At 43.7% G+C, this 19,411-nt stretch overlaps 3 protein-coding genes across 4 annotated transcripts; 1 reads left to right on the top strand and 2 right to left on the bottom strand.

The window, feature by feature from the left end:
• The first annotated feature begins 158 nt into the window (after positions 1-158).
• Cbp80 (Nuclear cap-binding protein subunit 1) lies at positions 159-9,200 on the top strand. The gene is made up of 7 exons (XM_017083846.4): positions 159-485; positions 548-1,886; positions 1,945-2,048; positions 7,712-8,200; positions 8,265-8,389; positions 8,470-8,658; positions 8,720-9,200. Exons 1-7 carry the CDS (start codon positions 443-445, stop codon positions 8,831-8,833), a joined length of 2,403 nt encoding a protein of 800 aa, XP_016939335.1. The 5' UTR covers positions 159-442; the 3' UTR covers positions 8,834-9,200.
• LOC108016518 (uncharacterized) lies at positions 2,064-7,282 on the bottom strand. Its single transcript, XM_036820262.3, has 3 exons — positions 4,959-7,282; positions 4,099-4,328; positions 2,064-4,026 (listed from the first exon to the last, which is right to left on the bottom strand). Exons 1-3 carry the CDS (start codon positions 4,998-5,000, stop codon positions 2,133-2,135), a joined length of 2,166 nt encoding a protein of 721 aa, XP_036676157.2. The 5' UTR covers positions 5,001-7,282; the 3' UTR covers positions 2,064-2,132.
• A 186-nt stretch (positions 9,201-9,386) lies between the features above and the next one.
• On the bottom strand, positions 9,387-18,286 carry LOC108016997 (acidic phospholipase A2 PA4). Of its 2 annotated transcripts, XM_017083943.4 has the most exons (4): positions 18,040-18,267; positions 12,114-12,288; positions 11,278-11,730; positions 9,387-9,759 (listed from the first exon to the last, which is right to left on the bottom strand). In XM_017083943.4, the coding sequence occupies exons 2-4, from the start codon at positions 12,278-12,280 to the stop codon at positions 9,660-9,662; spliced, it is 720 nt and encodes a 239-aa protein (XP_016939432.2). In that variant the 5' UTR covers positions 12,281-12,288; positions 18,040-18,267; the 3' UTR covers positions 9,387-9,659. The 2 variants fall into 2 exon arrangements, with proteins under 2 accessions (XP_016939432.2, XP_036676158.2); XM_036820263.3 differs by lacking the exon at positions 9,387-9,759 and having other exon boundaries at positions 10,518-11,730; positions 18,040-18,286.
• Positions 18,287-19,411: the final 1,125 nt, after the last annotated feature.

Here is a 19,411-nt window from a genome sequence, read left to right as displayed (position 1 = left end):
AGTCCCTAGATTTTATCCATGAAATTATATTTTAGTCATGTTCAAGCAAAAGGTATAAATAACATACATTATAGACACACACATTCTGTGTATACACTGTAATAAACTAATAGTTATAACCCCCTCCGCCCCTGTCCGCGATAGGCAGCCGCCGCTCAGCCCTGTTATCGATACACCCGCAAATCGCTGGCAAAAAAAGAAGCATCGCGTTTTTTTGGTGAAAATTGTCGCAAAAGCGTTTCGAAAGTTGGCACGGTAATTGGCACTCGCAGCGGAGAACTATACCTGCCGGCAAGGATTGCCAGACAACCGAGTCCCGTCCAGGATCGCCGAGAAGTCCAGCTCAAAAGGTGTCCCCATCAGCGTGTTTTTGTGTGCCGGTGGCCAAGGAACGCTCCACGGTAATTCAAGAAGTTCGCAACGAAAACGAATTCACGGCAAGATGAGTCGCAGACGGGCCCATGATACGGAGGATGAGGGCTATGGTAAGTGGGAGTCGCCGTGGACAGCGAAGTAGTGGCGTTTTCTAAACGGGAGTCCTTTGCAGATCACCGGCGCAACAAGCGTAGACGTGTGTCGGAGAACCAGGAGATCGAGGATCGTTTGGAGTCGCTGATCCTGCGGGTGGGCGAGCGGAGCACCTCCTCCGTGGAGTCCAATCTGGAGGGGCTCGTTTCCGTTCTGGAGGCCGATCTGGGCACCTTTCGCCTCAAGATCCTGCGCATCCTGTCCGATTGTGCCGTGCGAATGCCCGAAAAGTGCACCGTTTACACCACGCTGGTGGGCCTGCTCAATGCCAAGAACTACAAGTTTGGCGGAGAGTTCGTGGATCACATGGTGAAGACCTTCAAGGAATCCCTCAAGATGTGCCGCTGGGATGCCGCCCGCTATTCGCTGCGCTTCCTGGCCGATCTGGTCAACTGCCACGTCATCTCGGCCACCAGTCTGCTCCAGCTGCTGGACACCATGATTGATGTGTCCAACGAGGACACAGTGCCCCAGGTGCGGCGCGATTGGTTCGTCTTTGCTGTGCTGTCCACATTGCCCTGGGTGGGACGTGACCTGTACGAGAAGAAGGAGTCTGCCCTGGAGTCGCTATTGCTGCGGATCGAGGTCTATCTGAACAAACGCTCGAAGAAGCATCACAATGCGCTGCGGGTGTGGTCCTCGGATGCGCCACATCCGCAGGAGGAGTACTTGGACTGCCTGTGGGCCCAGATACGCAAGTTGCGGCAGGACAACTGGGCGGAGAAGCATATACCACGACCCTACTTGGTCTTCGATTCTATACTTTGCGAGGCACTGCAGCACAATCTGCCGGCGATTGTGCCGCCGCCGCATCATGATAACTTTGAGTACCCCATGCCCTGGGTGGTGTACCGCATGTTCGACTACACCGACTGCCCCGATGGGCCCAATCTGCCGGGTGCCCATTCGATAGAGCGCTTCCTGATTGAGGAGCATCTGCATCATATTATTGAGACATACCATCACGAGCGCAAGGACTGCGCCGCCCAGCTGCTCAGCTTCCCGTTCAAGCATAAGATTCCGCTGGAGTACTGCATTGTCGAGGTGATCTTCGCCGAGCTCTTTCACATGCCCACACCACGCTACCTGGACATATGCTACGGCTCCATTTTGATCGAACTGTGCAAACTGCAGCCGGCCACGCTGCCCCAGGTCCTGGCCCAGGCCACCGAGATTCTGTTCATGCGGATCGACTCGATGAACACGTCCTGCTTCGACCGGTTCGTCAATTGGTTCTCCTACCATCTGAGCAACTTTAAGTTCACGTGGTCCTGGGACGAGTGGGACAGCTGCCTGCTGCTCGACGGCGAGCACCCGCGGCCCAAGTTCATCCAGGAGGTGCTGCAGAAGTGCCTGCGGTAGGCTGTGGCATTCTATAAACGCTTCGAGTTACTTATGTATATATTATTCCCACAGCCTTTCGTATCACCAGCGCATCACCGAGATGATGCCCACGACGTACGCCAAGCTGATCCCCATGACGCCTGTGCCCAATTACAAGTACGCCAACGAGGAGGCAGGTGAGTCTGGCCCCTTCCCATACGGATTACTTGCATTTATTTCGGGGTAAAGTCTGCTTACGACTAGGCTTAGAGTAGGTTGTCTTATTTATTTGGTACTGGCTTCACCTCGTTCTCCTCGTCGTCCACAATGATGGGTATCTCCTCGCCGTTTTCGCCCACCTTGATGCTCACAGATCGGCTGACCGATTTCTGGGTGAGCACCTCCACCACTTCCCTGGGTGGAGCCGGTGGTGGTGGAGCAGGAGTAGCTGCAGTGGTAGTTGGAGGCGGAGTTTGAGTAGTGGTTGTGGTGCTGGTGCTAGTGCTGGTCGATGTGGTGCTGACGAAGGCCTCGTGGCGAAGACTGCTCTTGGCCTTGCTGTCCTGCTCCTTGCGCCGCTTGGCCCACTTGCTCAGCGGCGGTTCCGTGCTGGTGGAAGTGGTCGTAGTGGTGGATCGACCAGCTGTTATTTTGGGTGTAGTCCGATACCTACTTATGGAGCGCAGTGGACTGAAGTGCGTGGTGGTGGATACGAAGCTACTCGCACTTGTTGTGGGGATTACGTGTGTAGTTCTCTCAGTTGTGGTTGATGTCTCAGTGGTGGTGGACGATGGGGTCTCTGGGGTAGTGGGTGCTGCAGTGGTGACCACATCTGGTTGCTCCAAACTGCTCACTGGCCGCTGCTCCCCTTGCTTTTGATCCCTGTTTCGCTCCTGATAGCTTTCCTGCCCTCCATCCTGGCCCCTCTCGATTTTTTCTTCCTGGGGTTGCTTATCCTGCAGCACATCGATTGGATTCTGGTGCACATACAGTGGATCCGGCTCGGAATAGCGATAGACGGTCTCCTCCAGCGGTTCGCTTTGCACAAAGGACTTGTCCTCATCCCCAGGACTGCCGCCCGCATAGATAAGCAAGGGTGGTAGCTTGGCTGTTTGGTACTTGGAAGCCTGTCCGTAAATCTGAGGGGTACGCAGCAGCAGATCCTGCTCCTGCTCCTCCAGAGATTCCGATGAACCCGAATTGGAGTTGGGAAACTGCACTGTCTGATGATGGGGATATAAATGGGAGGCTGGATTGCTAGCTGGCGTGGTCTGTTCAGGAGGAGAGGAGCTGGACAAGCGATAGCCCAACTCGGGATGCAATCGGGCATCGCCGCCACCAGGCGTCACATAAAAATGGTGATGGAAATGATGGGTCACGGCACCAGGAGTGGAAGCCACTTCTCCAGGACCCAAAGGACCGGCACTACCCAAATCACCATGGTGGCTGGGAAATCTTTCCAATTCCGGATGAGTGCCGAATTTCAAGGCAGCCGGATAGTTGGGACGGAACGTCGTTGGGGCCACGTAATTGGGACGCAGTCCCAGATTAAAGAGTCCCGGGAAAAGCTCTAATTTGGGACCACCCTGAGGCACGGCTCCCTTTAAATACTCACCAATGTTGAGCTTGGGCGGCGGAGCTGGCTGAAAGATACCATGGACAAAGGTGGCCTGTGATTGCTCGGCATTAGCACCTGCTCCCGCTCCTGCTGCTGCTGCTGCTGCATACCTCTCCCTATCCTGGCGCCTCTGGGCGAAGCCCTGATCGTGGGTCAATCGCCCGAAACTGCCGGGATAGTCGGACTCCTTCTGGATGTAGCTCATCTGGTGGTGCGGCTGCCAGGCCTTGTTGTCCAGCGGCGTCACACTGAACTTCATCTCGTAGTGGTAGTGACGACCCTTGTCCCCATCCCGATGCCGGATGCGCTGCACCTGCCACAAGGCCCGCCGCTGGTTAGGATTTGAGGTGGGACACTTGAGCTGGAAGCAAGTGCCGCCCTCCAGGAAGCGATAGGATGCATTGCCCGGTCCCGGCAGCTGCTCCAGATAGCCCTTGGCCAGGGTCATGATATCACCGAAGCGCGAGGATGGCGCTCCTCCTCCGAATGCAGCACCACCATGGGCATCCGCCGGCACATAGGGAGTCTGCAGGAAGTCGTGATACTCATGCAGCTGACTGCCCGAGCATCAGCTTGGGTTTAACCATAGGCGGGCAGGAGGATGTGCGTGGCCAAACAGGCCATCTTACCTGAGATTTCCACCTGCAGCGCCCACCGCCGAGTCCGTGAAAAGGGTCACGTACGTCACATGCTTCAGGGTTCGCTCCCAGGGACGCTCCAAGGGACTCCGCCTCTGGTTCTGGGCCCTCTCCTCGGTCGGCTCCTCGTAGAAGATCCGCTTGCCCGTCAGCTGATGTCCTGGCTTGGGCGTCAGTAGGAGATCCCGTCCAGAACCCACAATGGCGCAGCCCAGGGGCAGCTAAAAACGATGGAGATTTGTCAAAAACACAAAGAAAAAGAATATAATTTTGTTTCAACAATTCTTTTACAAAAGCTTTGAGCTTTGAGTATATATTATACTTTTCCTTAAAGTAAAGTATTATATTTAAAGCCACTTTTATTTTTAAAGTCTTGTTGACTTTTCGTTTTTAGAGAGTGTATTCTTAAAATTTGATTTTATTATCCGTTTTATATATAGACAATAATGTCTAACTTCAAAATTTGAGTTCATACGTTATTTTAGAAAATGAAAGTGATCTTTTAAAAGAAAGCATAGCTGTTCATTTGAAAAGCCCCTACTTAATTGTTTAGGATCCATGGAAACCCGATTAGTTCGTAATCAGGATCCCAAAATACAAAAATTCAAAAAAATAGAAAATATAAAATTATTTGAAGTCAGGACCTTTTGAAAGTTTATCCGAAAAGTATTTAGGTTTTATTATGCTTAAGTCCTAAGACTTTAATTTACAAGAACAAGATTACTTGTGCAAATTTTAAAATCACACAGACTAACACTTTTTTTTGATGAACCATAATTTGTATTATGATTATTAATCAACTGAAATAATCCTGATTCTCAGTCACTTCTCAATGCCTTCCCTCAACTTACGATTGCCATGGGAAGAGCAAGTAGCCAGCAAAGATTCCTCATTGTCTGGGCTAATAGCACATCAAAAAATAAATATCAACACACAACAAAAACAGAAGTCACACAAAAAATAAGTTAACGAATGCGGCAGCGATTTTCTGAGATGCGTTTGAGCTGCGCGCGCTTGAAAAAGCGACTGAAACGCGTCCGCCAGTTGCGCTCGCTAATAATCCACGATGACGTCTGGAGCTGCGGCTTCTGTAGCTTCGGTAGCTTCTGTGGCCATCAGCCGACTCCATCCATCCACTCGAACTGTAAGCTGCTTTCGTTGGGGCAGCCAAGCGATGCGTCGCCGGCGGCGGAGGCTTTTTGCGCAATCTGCAGCCGACATGTGTGTGTTTTTCGTTTGCTTCTTTGGCTTTTGGGCTTTTTGCATATATGTAGTATGTGCTTATGGAGTCCATGGCGCCCCGAGAAGTTGGAGTCGCAGCTGGAGTCGTCGGAATCGGAGGCATTTATGCAACACTCTCGGTTGGAGGGCGGACCCCCAGCACCCCCACCACCCATGAAAACACCCATCTAACCCAATGAAATCCAACGAGTGTGTAGATGTGGAGCACGGCTGGATACCCTCCCAAACAATGGCGGTCTTTAAAAACCACTGGGAAGTTGGTCATTTTTCAAATGCTCACAATACCTCTCAAAGACCCATGCTAAAAGCCATTAAACAAGTACTCAACCTAAAAAATCTAAAAATACACGATAGTAATTTTTTAAAGTTCTTAAAAACTCTGTAATACCGAAAACAGTAATCTCTTGTTAAGATACAATTTGGTCTGCCCACCATGATATTTATAATAGCCTAACTAAAAGAACCCTAAACCATATGAGGGTATTACTTATGCCACATATGATACAATAGATCTTTCTGTGCTTCTTGAGTTTGATTTCATTTTGGCTATAGCCTCCATTTAAGCCCAAAACTTTGTCTTAGATTTCCATTGAGATATGAGTTGTGGTTCGCTTGGCTGGAGTTTCCCTTTCGACGATGCCCCTCCTCATTGAAATCCCTCGCTTTCGACGTTCTCTTCTGGCGGTTCCGTATGGCGATTTCACCTTGCTAGGGTTCTCTGTCTTTCCTGTTCCGAACTCGAGATGACCTGGTCGATAAGATAAACCCGCCCGTCAACATTGAACTACACTGGAGCACTTGGATGAACGAAAGTATAATGTACATCCCCCCTTTGGATACGCTCAATTTGATCTGAAAATCAGATTCCCGTGAAAAGATCTTTAATTCTGGCTTTTAAGTAAAGCTATTTGGAGGCGATGGTATGGATAGTCGGGGTGTTTTTGGGGGGAATGTACCGCACATATATGCTGTTATTATTGTGAGCCCCGAATATGTGCGAATTTTTTGACTGGCTGCTAAACAAAAACCATCGCATGATCTTGACACATGCAAACTCCCAAACCATTGACATTGTCTAGAGATCGTTGGAACTCTTAGGGTTTTTGCACTAAAGGTTAAAGCTGGAAGGTTTTGAAGAATGCTTAAAAAGAATCATCAAGAATTTGGGACTCCGAATTGTATTTGTTTTAAGAGTTAGTGAAGTAAAGTTTTAAGAGTGATATGATAGAAAATGGTGGTATAATATTTTGTTAAACAGATGGGTAGCTTATATTCTAATAAGCTTACCCCAAATTAAAGACATATTTTATAGGATTTCCAAACTAAAAGGAATTTTGGACTCCGAAACTCACTCCGAAATTTCTTTATTTCAATAGTTAGTAAGGATAATGTTTTCAAAATGATATGATACAAAAAGATGGGTAAATTTCTTGTAGACCAGCTCGTTAGCCAGTATTCTAATTAGTAAATTCACCCCGAATTTAAGGTATGTTAGCCTGATTCCCACCTATTAATGGAATGGGCAAATGAATTGCGTATTTGCCAATACATTGGCTTGCCAAATGGCCGCATAATTAGCTTAGCTCCCTCCCCCCAAAAGAAAACCCTGCCGAACCGATCTCCACTTTGACATAATTGACGTAAGTGCCAATAAACTGCAGGTAATCGGGGGAGCGACGGGGAAATTCGGGGGCAGGTGAGGTGGTTTGCCTGGGCTGGAGCACAGTAGTCATTAGTAACGCACCACGCAGAGCTCACCTCTCGGGTGGCTTTGGTCGGTGGTGTTGTCTACTTGGATTTCGATGTGGATGTGGAGTGGTGCCGCTTGGTTCCACGCCACGAACCACATAACCAAGCAATGAAATGCGAATTGCAACGAAAGTGTCACCTAACTAGAGACAACGGCAAACGCACTTGGGAGGATGTCTTTCGACGAGCAGGTGCTCCATTAAGACAGGAAATATATCGAACAGGTCCCTAGTAAAATCAGCTACTAAGGGAAATACTAGTTATAGTTATATACCAAGGGGAAAGACCTATAATTACTATAACTAAATAAAAAAAAGAAAGAAATCTATGTCGTTTTCAAACTTAAATATAAGTACATGTAATGGATTAAATATGTAGTTTCTTATAAAAAGTAAAAGATTCCAATCAATGTTCTTAAATACGCAACTAAAAACCTTGATTCCCTTCAAAATACTGAACTTTTCTTATAACTGAATAAGAATGAGACAGCAATACCATCTCACCTGATCTTGAAACCAATATACCCCGCCAAAAACCAAAGGCACCACCATGTAAACAAATTATCTGAATCATTTCCTCACTGAATCTCTCCGCTTTTCTTCCCCGAACACAGCAAGTCTGCCGGGTACCACGGTGGCCCATCAACTGGTGGTGGCCATCCGGCAGAAATGCACGCCCGAGGAGGTGGTCAACATCCTGAAGGACATCCCGAGCAGCGGCTACAGCGGCGAGGAGATGTCCGATGGCAGCTTTAATGCCCTGAAAATCGATGTATTCGTCCAGACGCTGCTGAATTTGGGCTCGAAGTCGTTCTCGCACAGCTTCGCGGCCATTTCTAAGTTCCATTCGGTGTTCCGCGCCCTGGCCGAAACGGAGGAGGCACAGATCTGCATCCTGCACAACATCTACGAGCTGTGGTCCTCGCACCAGCAGATGATGGTTGTTTTGATCGACAAGCTGCTCAAGCTGCAGATCGTCGACTGTTCGGCGGTGGCCACGTGGATCTTCTCTAAGGAAATGACCGGCGAGTTCACCAAGATGTATCTCTGGGAGATTCTCCACCTGACGATCAAGAAGATGAACAAGCATGTGATCAAGCTGAGTGAGTATTGAAGTGTCTGATTGCCAGGATATTTGATTTAATGGCTGAATTGTTCCTTACCTAGATTCCGAATTGAGCGAGGCCAAGGACAAGCTTGCGAAGGCGGACTCTTCATCCAGCGATTCAGAGGATGATGCTTCACACAAGAGGAAGAAGCCTATCACACATGCTGACAAACCCTCCGAGGAGGTGAGATCAGAGTTAGCTATTAAACCAATATATCCATACCATGTTTTACTATCCTTATGGAATTTTTTTATCTTATTCAGGTGGTCGAGCGCATGGAGGAGAAATTGGAGGCGGCGAATGTGAACCAGAAGCGTCTGTTCCTCATCGTCTTCCAGCGATTCATCATGATTCTCTCCGAGCATCTTCTGCGCTCCGATACGGACGGCCGTGATCCTGATACGGATTGGTACCGCTGGACCATTGGGCGACTGCAACAGGTCTTCCTCATGGTAATAAATCCTTTCTTTGAATTGTTTGACCCTTTAGTAACCCCTGTAATTTCTCTTGCAGCATCATGAACAAGTTCAGAAGTACAGCAGCACACTGGAAACGCTGCTTTTCACATCCGACCTGGACACACACATATTGGAGGTGTTCCAACAGTTTGTGGCCCTGCGTGCCTAAAGGAGGAGCAGCTGGAAAAGCTGACCACCTAAGCCCCATTTCCCCACCCAATCGTTTTTCCAAACGCCTTTGAGTTGAGTTTTTTTGTAACCCTTTTAAAATATATATGTGAAGAATTTGAGTTTGTAAAGTTCGCCTTGATAAGACGAACTATTCAGGTCAGTTTGCTCTAAGAATATGATTTTGGTCTAGTAACTGACTTATCCCCATCCCCATACACAGAAATACTTTGTATTAAAGATACTTTTTTTATCATTTGCAAACGACGATACAAGTTAACAACAAGAAAGAAAAGAGATAAAACAAATAAAGTCGAATAGGGTTGATCTTTACCATGGTAAGGATCAAGAAGGACATCAAAGTACAATTATAATTGAGAGATTCAATGGGTGGGGGTTGTGTTTAACTATTGAAATATAGAAAAGAAAGCATTGAAGATGTTTGGGCTATCTTCTCTCTGACACCGATCCCAAAAACTATGCAATGCAAACCCAAACCACTGGAATCAGCCACAATTTAATACTTTTGGGCGCAAGAAAAAACCATCCATTGCTCTGATCTTGGTAAATATATTTATTTATATGTACGTTTCGTGTGTATATATATATAGATCATCTGTTTTGTATGCGTTCAATATATGAAAATATATATTTATATTTTCCCCATCTAGTTTCGTGCGGCTGTAATTGATCTCCGGCTTTCGTTCAGGTTTAAGAATTGCAATCGAGAATAACTATGGCTATAGCTATGGGATAAGCTAGTGCCTTGTAGATTTGTAACCGTTTCCATGAGTCCATGAGCTGGTCCAGGTCGTCAACGTCTCTCCCTAAGAGGAGGTCCTCGGCTGGCTGGGCACGTACTTCTCCGATGGCTGGTACTGCCACTGGGCGCAGATGGCCTCCTGTTCCGTTTGATTATATCCGGCTCTGATCGAATCGAACAACCGGAAAGGGAACGAATGTTTCTTGTGAATCGTTTATTGTACAGCATAGCTATGGGTGAGCTGGTGAACTAGTGAACACGGGACATGCAGAACATTAATGGCAATCACACATGCAGCTAAGTGGCTAGGACTAGGGCTCCCTAATGGAGCCGAAACTGCAACTTATGACTACTAATACTAAACGGGAACAGTGGGGTGAGTCGGTTTTATGGTCTATAAAATTATTTACCGGGTGGAGAGTATCCTAGAAATATTCGAAATGGTATGGGTTATATTTCCTGAATTAAATTTTACAATTATAATGTTCACCTTACATATTTCCAATCTTATAAGTTATAGTAAAAAAAATCCTGATATGCTATTACTTTTAACCCCTGGTTTAATATAAATTGTGGTCCTCTTACAAACCTATATCACTCAATTACTCACAAAGGGAATCATTTATAGCATTTAATTTAAATGCGTATTGTATGAGAACAATACAAGTATTCTCGTTTCACACGAAGATGGTAAGACCATGATAATGAAACTTTTCCAGAATAATAAACACCTTTAATCAAGAAACTTTAACAGAATATAAAGCGGGATAAAACGAAAACTTTTGCGTCATTAGCTTGGAAATCACGTTTTTTTCCTAAGAGCATCTGGTAAAAAGGGGAGATATGTAATTTAGTTCTTTGGTAAAGATGTTCTTATGAAAAATTATCTGATTTTTAAAACACTATATAAAACCCCATTTTGATTTTAACTTTAAATAAACCTTTTTTATTTTTTAAACTTGCTATAAGCCCATATTTCATTTTAAACTCTAAATAAAACCCTATAAACTTCATGTAAAGCAATGTAACCCTGAGTTAAAAACCATTGATTCGTTTTAAACTGAACAACCCTATAAACCCTAGAAACTTGATAAGCAAGGCAACCCAGAATTTAAATTTTTGTTTCTACTTTAACCTCTAGTTCCTAGAACCATATAACTTAAAATTTTCTTTGGCCTACTCTCCGACCGTTAAGTACTTTTGGACACCACCGGAATCGACCCACCCACGCGGGGAACAGTCTTCAGGGGGGCATTCGTAACTCTTGCCACTAGCTCCAAGGGGAATCGAAGCCCCCGTAGCCGCGACCACTGTAGTGACCACCATATCCGTAGGACGAAGGCCCGGGCCGCTCGTAGTGATAGCCCCGATCCTGGTATCTGGAAGGTGGGAGCTCCCTGTTCACTGGGGCCTGCAGGCTGTCCCAAAGGAGTCGGGGTCGCTGCACCACCTCCCGCAGTATGTTGACCGCAGCCAGACCGACGCTGGCCAACTTAACGCCCCAACGGCGGGCCGTCGTCTTGGCGGGACTCGACCAGGCTGAGGCTGGAGCGGCCAGGGCCCGACCCTGCGGATGGGCCAGGATCTTGGCTATCAGATTGTCCCCGTGCGGCGGCACGTAGAGATCCGCCTGCCGGAATTCCGCCGGACAGTGATCGGTGCGGTAGTAGAAGTCCTCGAACCTCTGGTGCGCCGAGCAGGGACTCCGCTCCTGGAAGCACGTCACCTGCACCACATTGTAGAAGATGGCGCCCAGCGTGTTGGCCGTCTCCGTATTCGCCGCCTGCAAACATCGCCGGAATCGGGCATCGCAATCGCAGTGGCTCCTCGTGAAGGTGCCGCGATTGCACAATCCCCGCCTGCACTCGCCCACATTGAGGACATCCGGGCACATGTCATGCTCCCGACAGCAGCGATCCTCGCGAGAATGGGCGCCCAGATCATCGTAATTGGTGGCCGCTGTGCCTGGACCACACCACTTGGTGCCGGGATAGATGAAGCCAAGGCCGCCGCGGAACTCATGGCCGTAGGATCCCTGCCGGCGACACACCTCCTCCAGCTCCATCACCGATTCCCGCGGTACCTGGCGGATGCGACGCGGATCCGACTGCAGCAACATCCGCTGGATATCGCCGCTGGTGGGGGAGATATAGGAAAGTGCTATTAGTTCTTTCAGCTACAAAAATATTTCATAACATTGTGATAATATTTTGTTTTCCACTTCATATCATCTCTGATTCAACAACTTTTAACCAAACACAAATAATCAAGTAATAACCTAACCTTTTTTGGATGGTAAAGAATTTTAAGAACCTTGTAAAAAGTTCTTCAGTGTTGGTTCCAAATATTATTATTATTTTTTCATTCTAAAATGAGATCCATTCTTTCTCAACAGCTCTCTAATACTCAAAACTTTTTTAAGATGATCTCAGTTATGTAAGGAAATGTTATTTCACTTATAATACTATCTATAAGTAACATTTTTGTGTAACATCTTTGATTTTATCGAAAGACTCACCGATCTGTGTGCATCTTGCAGAAGGGATGACGGGAGGATAGCTCCACCATAACGCTCATGGTCATGTCGGAGATGAGGACCGCCGATCCAGAAGTGGGTGGCACCGCCGCACCGAGCCAAAGGAGCAGCACCACCATTACCACCGCCACGGGCAGCGGTTCCCTCATGGCGCCAACTGGGATCGGAATAGACAAGAAGATTCGTTTCGGATTTCAGATACACATTTATCACTTGGCTTTCGTAGAAGGAAGGGGCGGGGCCGATCCGGTGCGAGATCTGCTTGGGCGAACTGACGGCGCGATAATGAGGCGATATGGCATGAGGGTATGTGTGGTATGATATGTGGGCCATCATTAACAGCTGAGTGCCGATCCGATCGCCCGCAACTCGGTTTTTGCATTTCTATGGACCGCGTAGATGACCTCTGGCCACAAACAGAATCAAATATCCATAACTGTGCACAGTGGTGTTCATAACCGTCATTCCATATATTGTCTTGCCAATATTGTCACATTGAGGAGCATATAAAGCATTAGGCAGTTATCATTCCAAAACTATATCAATATTATCTGCATGTATGAATAATATAGCTAGACATTTTGTTATGATAATCACTGGTTTAATATGATCAAATTACCATATTTATGACGTCTTGTTGGGCTACAGATACAGTAAACTACTGTTGAACATTAGGTTATGTGAAATATATAATGTGGAGGTTACTCTCTTTATGTCAGTTCTATTTAGTTTTTTTAGATCTCAAAAATTCTAAGATATTGGAAACGTAAAATACTTGAAAAAATGAATTTAAAGATGTTCCACAAATATTTGTAGTACCAGTTTAAAGTACCTAAAAGCCAACTATAATTCTGATAGTTAGGATCCAACCAATTGGTTTCGGAACTGTTAACTTCCTTTCTTTTTCCCCCATTTGTACCACTGTAAACCCAACGATCAAAACAAAAGGCAGCGCAAAACAAATGATCGTGGGCAAAGATACAAAAAAAGACGGGCAAAACAATTTGCAAAATAAAAGGCAATGGCTTACGAACGAACGGTATTAAGTTGGGGAGTTGGAGACCCCGCGATAGTGACCTACCCCAAGACCCTCTCTTCGAACAAAATAAAACAAAAAAGTTTTTGAATGGTAAAAAAAATCGTATAAACAGTCAGGAAGAGCGGCGCCGCTTTATTTTTCTTAGTGGGTCAGTTGAAGGTGGAGGCGTCAGCTTGTTACCAATTCTTTGGCTTCTCTTCTTTGCCTTCCACCTTTGCTTTTGGCCAACTCGCAAAAGGTGAAGGTCACCGGCCGGCCGGCCGACTCTGTTAATTAGTTAAAATAGAAAAAAATTCAGACAAAAGATAAAAAAAGACAATTTATGACGCCAACTTGATTCTTCGCTCTTCTGTTTGCTTGGCGTTTACTTAACGTTATTATTTGGTTACATTTTTTAATGCCAGGCCAAGGAACAATTTTACCCATCACGTTCCACTCGGCTTGTAAAGCGGGAGAATAATTAATGATGACACCTTGCGACCGCTTACTATAAGTATTATTTATGTTGTTTGCCCAATTGTTCAATTGTTTCCACTGTGCGTGGGAGGAAGAGGGAGAGGGGAGACAGCTTGCATCCCTGTCACTCGCAGTGCAGCTGGTAAGAAGGGAGGAGCAAAGAGAAACGAGGAGGGGGGTAGCGTGAGAACTTTGGACCATGGGCGTAGTTTCAAAGAATTTGTACGCCATAACTCCTTAAATACTATAAGAAATTTTTATATTCCAATTAGTTACTGTTACCTTAATAAAAAATACAGATTTTATTAAAAATCTCTTTTCTGATATTATGTGTATGTCACCAACGTAGAAAACCTATGAGAAAGTCTATTAAAAACCACTTAATCAAAAACCAAAACATGGGCTAATTTAAAAAATAAACTTAGTTCTTTAAAGTTCATTAAATTCATTATCATAAACCTGCTAACTAAGAGACTTAAGCTAATTAACAAGCCTTTTATAGCTTAAAAAAGGCGATTCTTAAACCTTCTAAATGATTTTTTATATAAAATACTATTAAGAATATAAAGAATATGTAAATAATATATTTTAATTTTTTATTAATTTTCAAATTATGCAACAATGCTGTTTATAATCTGTTTATAATCTTGATATTCTTCGAATTAGAAACAATGAAATATGATTGTTTGAGATTAAAAAGGTTAATCTTGAGATGTTTGAATGGCAATAAATCGATACTCGGTAGAAACATGTGTCCAAGAGACAAAGATACATCTTATACCATTAAGCCTGACATGTTATTGAGACATTATACCCCCTGCGAATAATCAGACCACGCCCATGGAAAAAGTCAGAGGCGGAGCCTTGCCCCCTTGTCATCGGTTGAACTTGGCTGTCACTCCACTCGCGAATTGTTTCGCCCGCAGATCAATTGTTTTTCGATGGCATTTATCATTTATGGCTATTTACGGACTCCATCAATCGCAATTCGCATTAATAATTCGCACCGACAAGTGACAACAATTGGTAATCAATTACCGCACCATTCCATTCTATCGGTGAACGCAAGTAACTCTGTGTAAACACATAATACTAAGGCATCTTCTTCTTTTTCCTGTCTGAAATATTGGTTATATTGGACCCTCTGTTGTTCGCATAATTTTCAATGTCAATGCTTTTGCTTTTTAATTTCATGGCATTATAAGCCAGTCTTTCGATCTTTCCATCGAGCCAGTGCAAAAGAAAACGAAAACAAAAAATTTAAAATCAAAAGCGAATCGAGTTCGCGTACTTCCAATTCCATCGGTGTGTTTATAGACCTCAAGTACAATGACCCAACTCGCAGGTAAATTCAGAAAAAATAAACAGATACTTAAACCGTTTATAGATCTTTTGTGTTCGCCTCCCGACACTATAACTACGGCTTTTAGCTGTCACTCAGCAGAAAGAGATCAGCATTGGATCAAATCGTCAAAGATTACAGTCAAACTTCTATCACTTCGAAGCTAAAACTACCCATAAGTGCGGTCAGGAAATTAAAAACCCATACAATCTCAAGAATTATTATTTTTTGGTATATTTTTGATCTAGAACTTTTTTATTCCGACTAGTTTATAAGAAAGTACCTTGAAAAAATTCAATCAACATCCGAAAAACTAATTCGAAAACTTAAATTTAAGGTAATTACTGGGGGTATACTAAAACGTGCAGACCAAAACATAGTGCCCGAATCGCCTTTTATGATCCCAAACGTATAAAAACCCTTTTTTACGACATAAGTGCATGTAATTCAAAGGCTATATAACTGGAGTTTTATTTGGCAAATTGTGTGACCCGAGTGTTGGAGGTTTCACTGTAGTGCTTGGGGGCCATTAAACCCCGGGGAATGTTTCTGTACCTTGGTCAAAGCCTGAACTCTGATGTGTCTGGTAAATATACTAAAATCTTAAGCGTCAACAGGCGTGTCTTGGATCCACAGATCAGATCATCAATCAACGATCTCCTGTTTTTGGATAGCCGTTGTTTTTTATTTAATATTTTTTCTTTTTCTTTTTCTTTTTTTTTGTGGTGAAGCCCTTCACTTGGACGCATCTGAAACTGGTTTTGCTGTGAGGTGTTCGTTTGCATTTTGAATGTCACGCTGCAGATGAAAACGCTGGTTCTTAAAAGCCACAATAACAAGTTGTAATCCCCCCTCAGCGCGGGGTATTGTGGGGCCCCCAGTTCTCCAGCCGAAACGTGGTAATTGCCGGACTGTCACAGCCGTGTATCTTTTGGCTGATAATCGCCGTAATTGCCGCAGAGCAGACCTTTACCTTCCGACGTGCCCCGTTCATAAAGGAATCGCCGTCCTTGTCCTCTGGCCAAAATGGGGTCAAGTTTAAGTACAGAATACACACATTAAGCCCACTATTCTATACGGCAATCGATAAGGGTCTTGGCCTGAACAGCTGTCATTTTTCAGATTTAATTGGTATGTGGGGGTCCTATTTCACCGTCATTCCCATAAGTTACCATATACTTAAAAAAAAAGTGTTATCATTTTTCCATAGTTATCTTTATGATTACCTCTCGAGCTTATTCTAGTTGTAGTATTATAATAATTTAAATGGTCGAAATAATCTATTAGCATCCCAAGACAATTTAAAACCCATGATATAACAATGGGATTGTTACGATCTTTTATTGATTTATTAAAAACCTCATATAAAATTGGTATCGTAAAGTTGTGTTATATTATTAACACTTTTTAATATTACCCATATTATAATATGGCATATAATCATATTTAACACCTCCTAAAGTCATAAAGAGAAGATCAAATTAGGGGCGATATCTTATTTTTCAGAAGCATCGTATTTTGGAAAGTTATCATAAAGTGGTGACATCTGGAGACGATCGAATTAGGGCCAATCAAAAGCCAAACAGAGGCTGGTCATTGTCTTTGGTTTGAATCTCGATCGGAAGGCGGATAAATATGCATAGAGCTAACTGGACAGTGGCGGTCATTGAACGCCCCCCTCCCCCGCTCAAGGTCGGAAGACAAAAGATGGTCATAGTACACCATAGACCATTGGAAACTCAGCAGATTCAGACTAAAACCGAAACTAAAAGGCGAAACCGAAAGCAAAGTCGAAGGCGTTAATTGCCCGAAATAGAGGAAGCGACTCTCACAGTTTTCAAGATATTTAGGCTCGGTAAAACCGATCGGAAGTTAGTCAAGAACATATTGTGTTGACTTTCGCAATTGGCGAAAACGGTCGAGAATATTGTACCGAAACATGAAAAATTAGAAACCATTGACCTTCCCGATAATATGTACATACATCCACGTGTGCTAATCGCTAAGTAAATTTCTCGGCTTGTCGAGGTAATGCCATCGTGGATTGGATGTGCCAAAAACTGATGGGTTGATCTTGCTTATCAACCACTCAAATATTTAACCAAGTTGCCAGTTAGATGTGTCCACAAATCAGTCGACTCGAGATGAGAAGTGTTTGACATGCAAATGCTGGCCAAATGCCAAGAGGTTCTGTTGAAGAGCCGTCTTTTTTGGGGACACTGGGTGGGGTTTTCAAAAGGTGGTTTTCATCAACACTTTCAAGGGTTGGCTTAAATGCCACATCTAAGTGTTCCATTGGATAACTCAATGTAACTTTTTTAATAATACATGGTTTCTAAATTCTTATGGACTCTACAAATTTACACTCTTCTGTGAAGTGTGCATAATAAATTCACAATTTTCTTTAATGAGTTAACTCAACTTAAAAAAAATTCTTCTATATTTCTTTTTTTTTTAGAAATTAGACCTTTTTTGAAAATTGAATAGTTAAAAGTTTTTCCTTCATCTTAATTTTGTCTTGAGAATTTAGAATCTAAATAAGTAAGCCTTGGTTTAAAGGATTGTGTTACTTTATATTGTTGCTTAGTTTTCAAAGGTTTGTTTGGTTTTTAAAGGAATCACATATTTTAAGGTAGAAGTTGTAATGCTAGAGGCGCCATTTTATATTTTTTTAACGTAGATACCTAATAAAAATCCATGCTGATTAATCACCACATATCCTTAATTTTAAGGAATAACGTGCTTGAATTTTCAAGAACTTGGATCACCGGTTCCTTTAAAATGAACTTATTCTGTTCTTAATTTTTCGATTCCTCTCACTTTCACTTGTCAGTTGGCAGGGAAAGCTGCGCTTTAATCCCAAGGCCGCCTGGCGGCTGCCTTCACCTTTTGACATTTGGCCCACTCGGCCATTCCGCCCCCCATTTCGGCCACCACCCCCTGGGCGCGTCCTTCGTGCGTGAGTGACCTTCAAAAGGCAGCAGGAGGAAAAACCACAACAAAACGGCAAGGACAGCTGTACGCACTTCACATTAAAAACATTAAAAAAAAAACGCACGCTCAATTTTTACCTGAGAACGGTTGGGAAAAAAGTGAAAAGTATTTAACGGGTTAGATTCCCGTTTCGCTGTATCGGTTTTTTTTTTTTTATTGACAAGGATGCGGGATTTTTGTGGGACGGCGGCGCGTTCGTTTAATGGGTTTTAAATTTCAATTTCAATTTAGATTTCGATTTCTTTGGGACGGTTTGCAGCAGCAGCAGCGAAACATTTCCGCGACGCGTTTGCGGCGCAACTGAACTTGATTCTGGCGCGTCGAGCGCTGTTAAACTTGGACTTGGCCAAAAACCAAAAAAGACAAGAAAAAATCATGAACAAAAACACCAACAAATTGAAAAAGCAGAGAGCCAGGCCAAGAAACAGAAACCGAGTTACAACTACAACAAAATCGGCGTCGTCGTCGCCAGCGGAAGCTGCAGGCCGACCAGAGGCGTGGCCAAGGGGGTTTTGGCCATACAAAAAAAGACACTTAAGTCAGTAAAACATCTCTTTTAAATGCTTGGAAATTTATTTTTATATTTTGACCATTTCAAGGGAAAAAGCCGTTTCTTGTGACTATAAAAAAACCATTTAAAATATTTAAGATCATTTTAGCCATGAAAAATACAACATGAAATATTATTTCAGCATTTCGATTGTTAAAGGAGTTCGAAAAAGATTTTTTTAAGAGCTAATAAATTTTTTTCTTAATAAGAAATCATGGAATTTATTATTGTAGAAGTTTGTTTTTAGAAAAAAAAATTATTTCATAAAAATGAAAGGTATTTTTTCTGTAAAAAATCAGAATTGCTTTCAAATATACAAGTCACCAGGTTTTTGAAATCCCTTTTTAGGTGTCTAAAAGTAGGCAGTGAATAAATTAGAGTCGTCTTAATAAATTTAAATCGTTGTACTTTCGAACTAAGAATATATTGTTGCACACTTTTGGAGATCTAAATTGAGATTTTGCTACACCCCTTATATTTATATGCTTTTGGCTACGCCCCTGACCCCGCCCACGAAATCGAAGATGAAAAAGTGCAAAAAGATTTTTTAAAAAGTAAGAAAAGCTCCCAGCAGACAGGTGGCAGACAAAAGCTCCCTACTTTGCGGATTTCGCGGGCTCCACCCGTTTGGATTGCGCCTCCACTAAGCCCCAAAGCCGCGTACCCGTTTCGCGGTTTCAAACTCCACTAGGCCAAAAGAAAAACTAGCATACTTTTTTGGGGCACATTTTGAAATTGTATAAATTTATTTAATATACATAGTGTGTTCTTTTATGAGTCTGGGCGGTGAGTGAAATGAGCTGGATATAAATGTTGGCTTGAAATAAGGTTAGTTTCTTATAAGCTAGCAAAAAAATATATATATGTATCCAATTCTCTTAGGTGTAGGTACTAAAAAA

This window comes from Drosophila suzukii, chromosome X (genome assembly GCF_043229965.1).
Source record: "Drosophila suzukii chromosome X, CBGP_Dsuzu_IsoJpt1.0, whole genome shotgun sequence".
In the NCBI taxonomy this organism is placed as follows: Eukaryota; Metazoa; Arthropoda; class Insecta; order Diptera; family Drosophilidae; genus Drosophila; species Drosophila suzukii.
The sequence above is the reverse complement of the archived record's forward strand: the minus strand, read 5'-3'. Positions and strand labels throughout refer to the sequence as shown.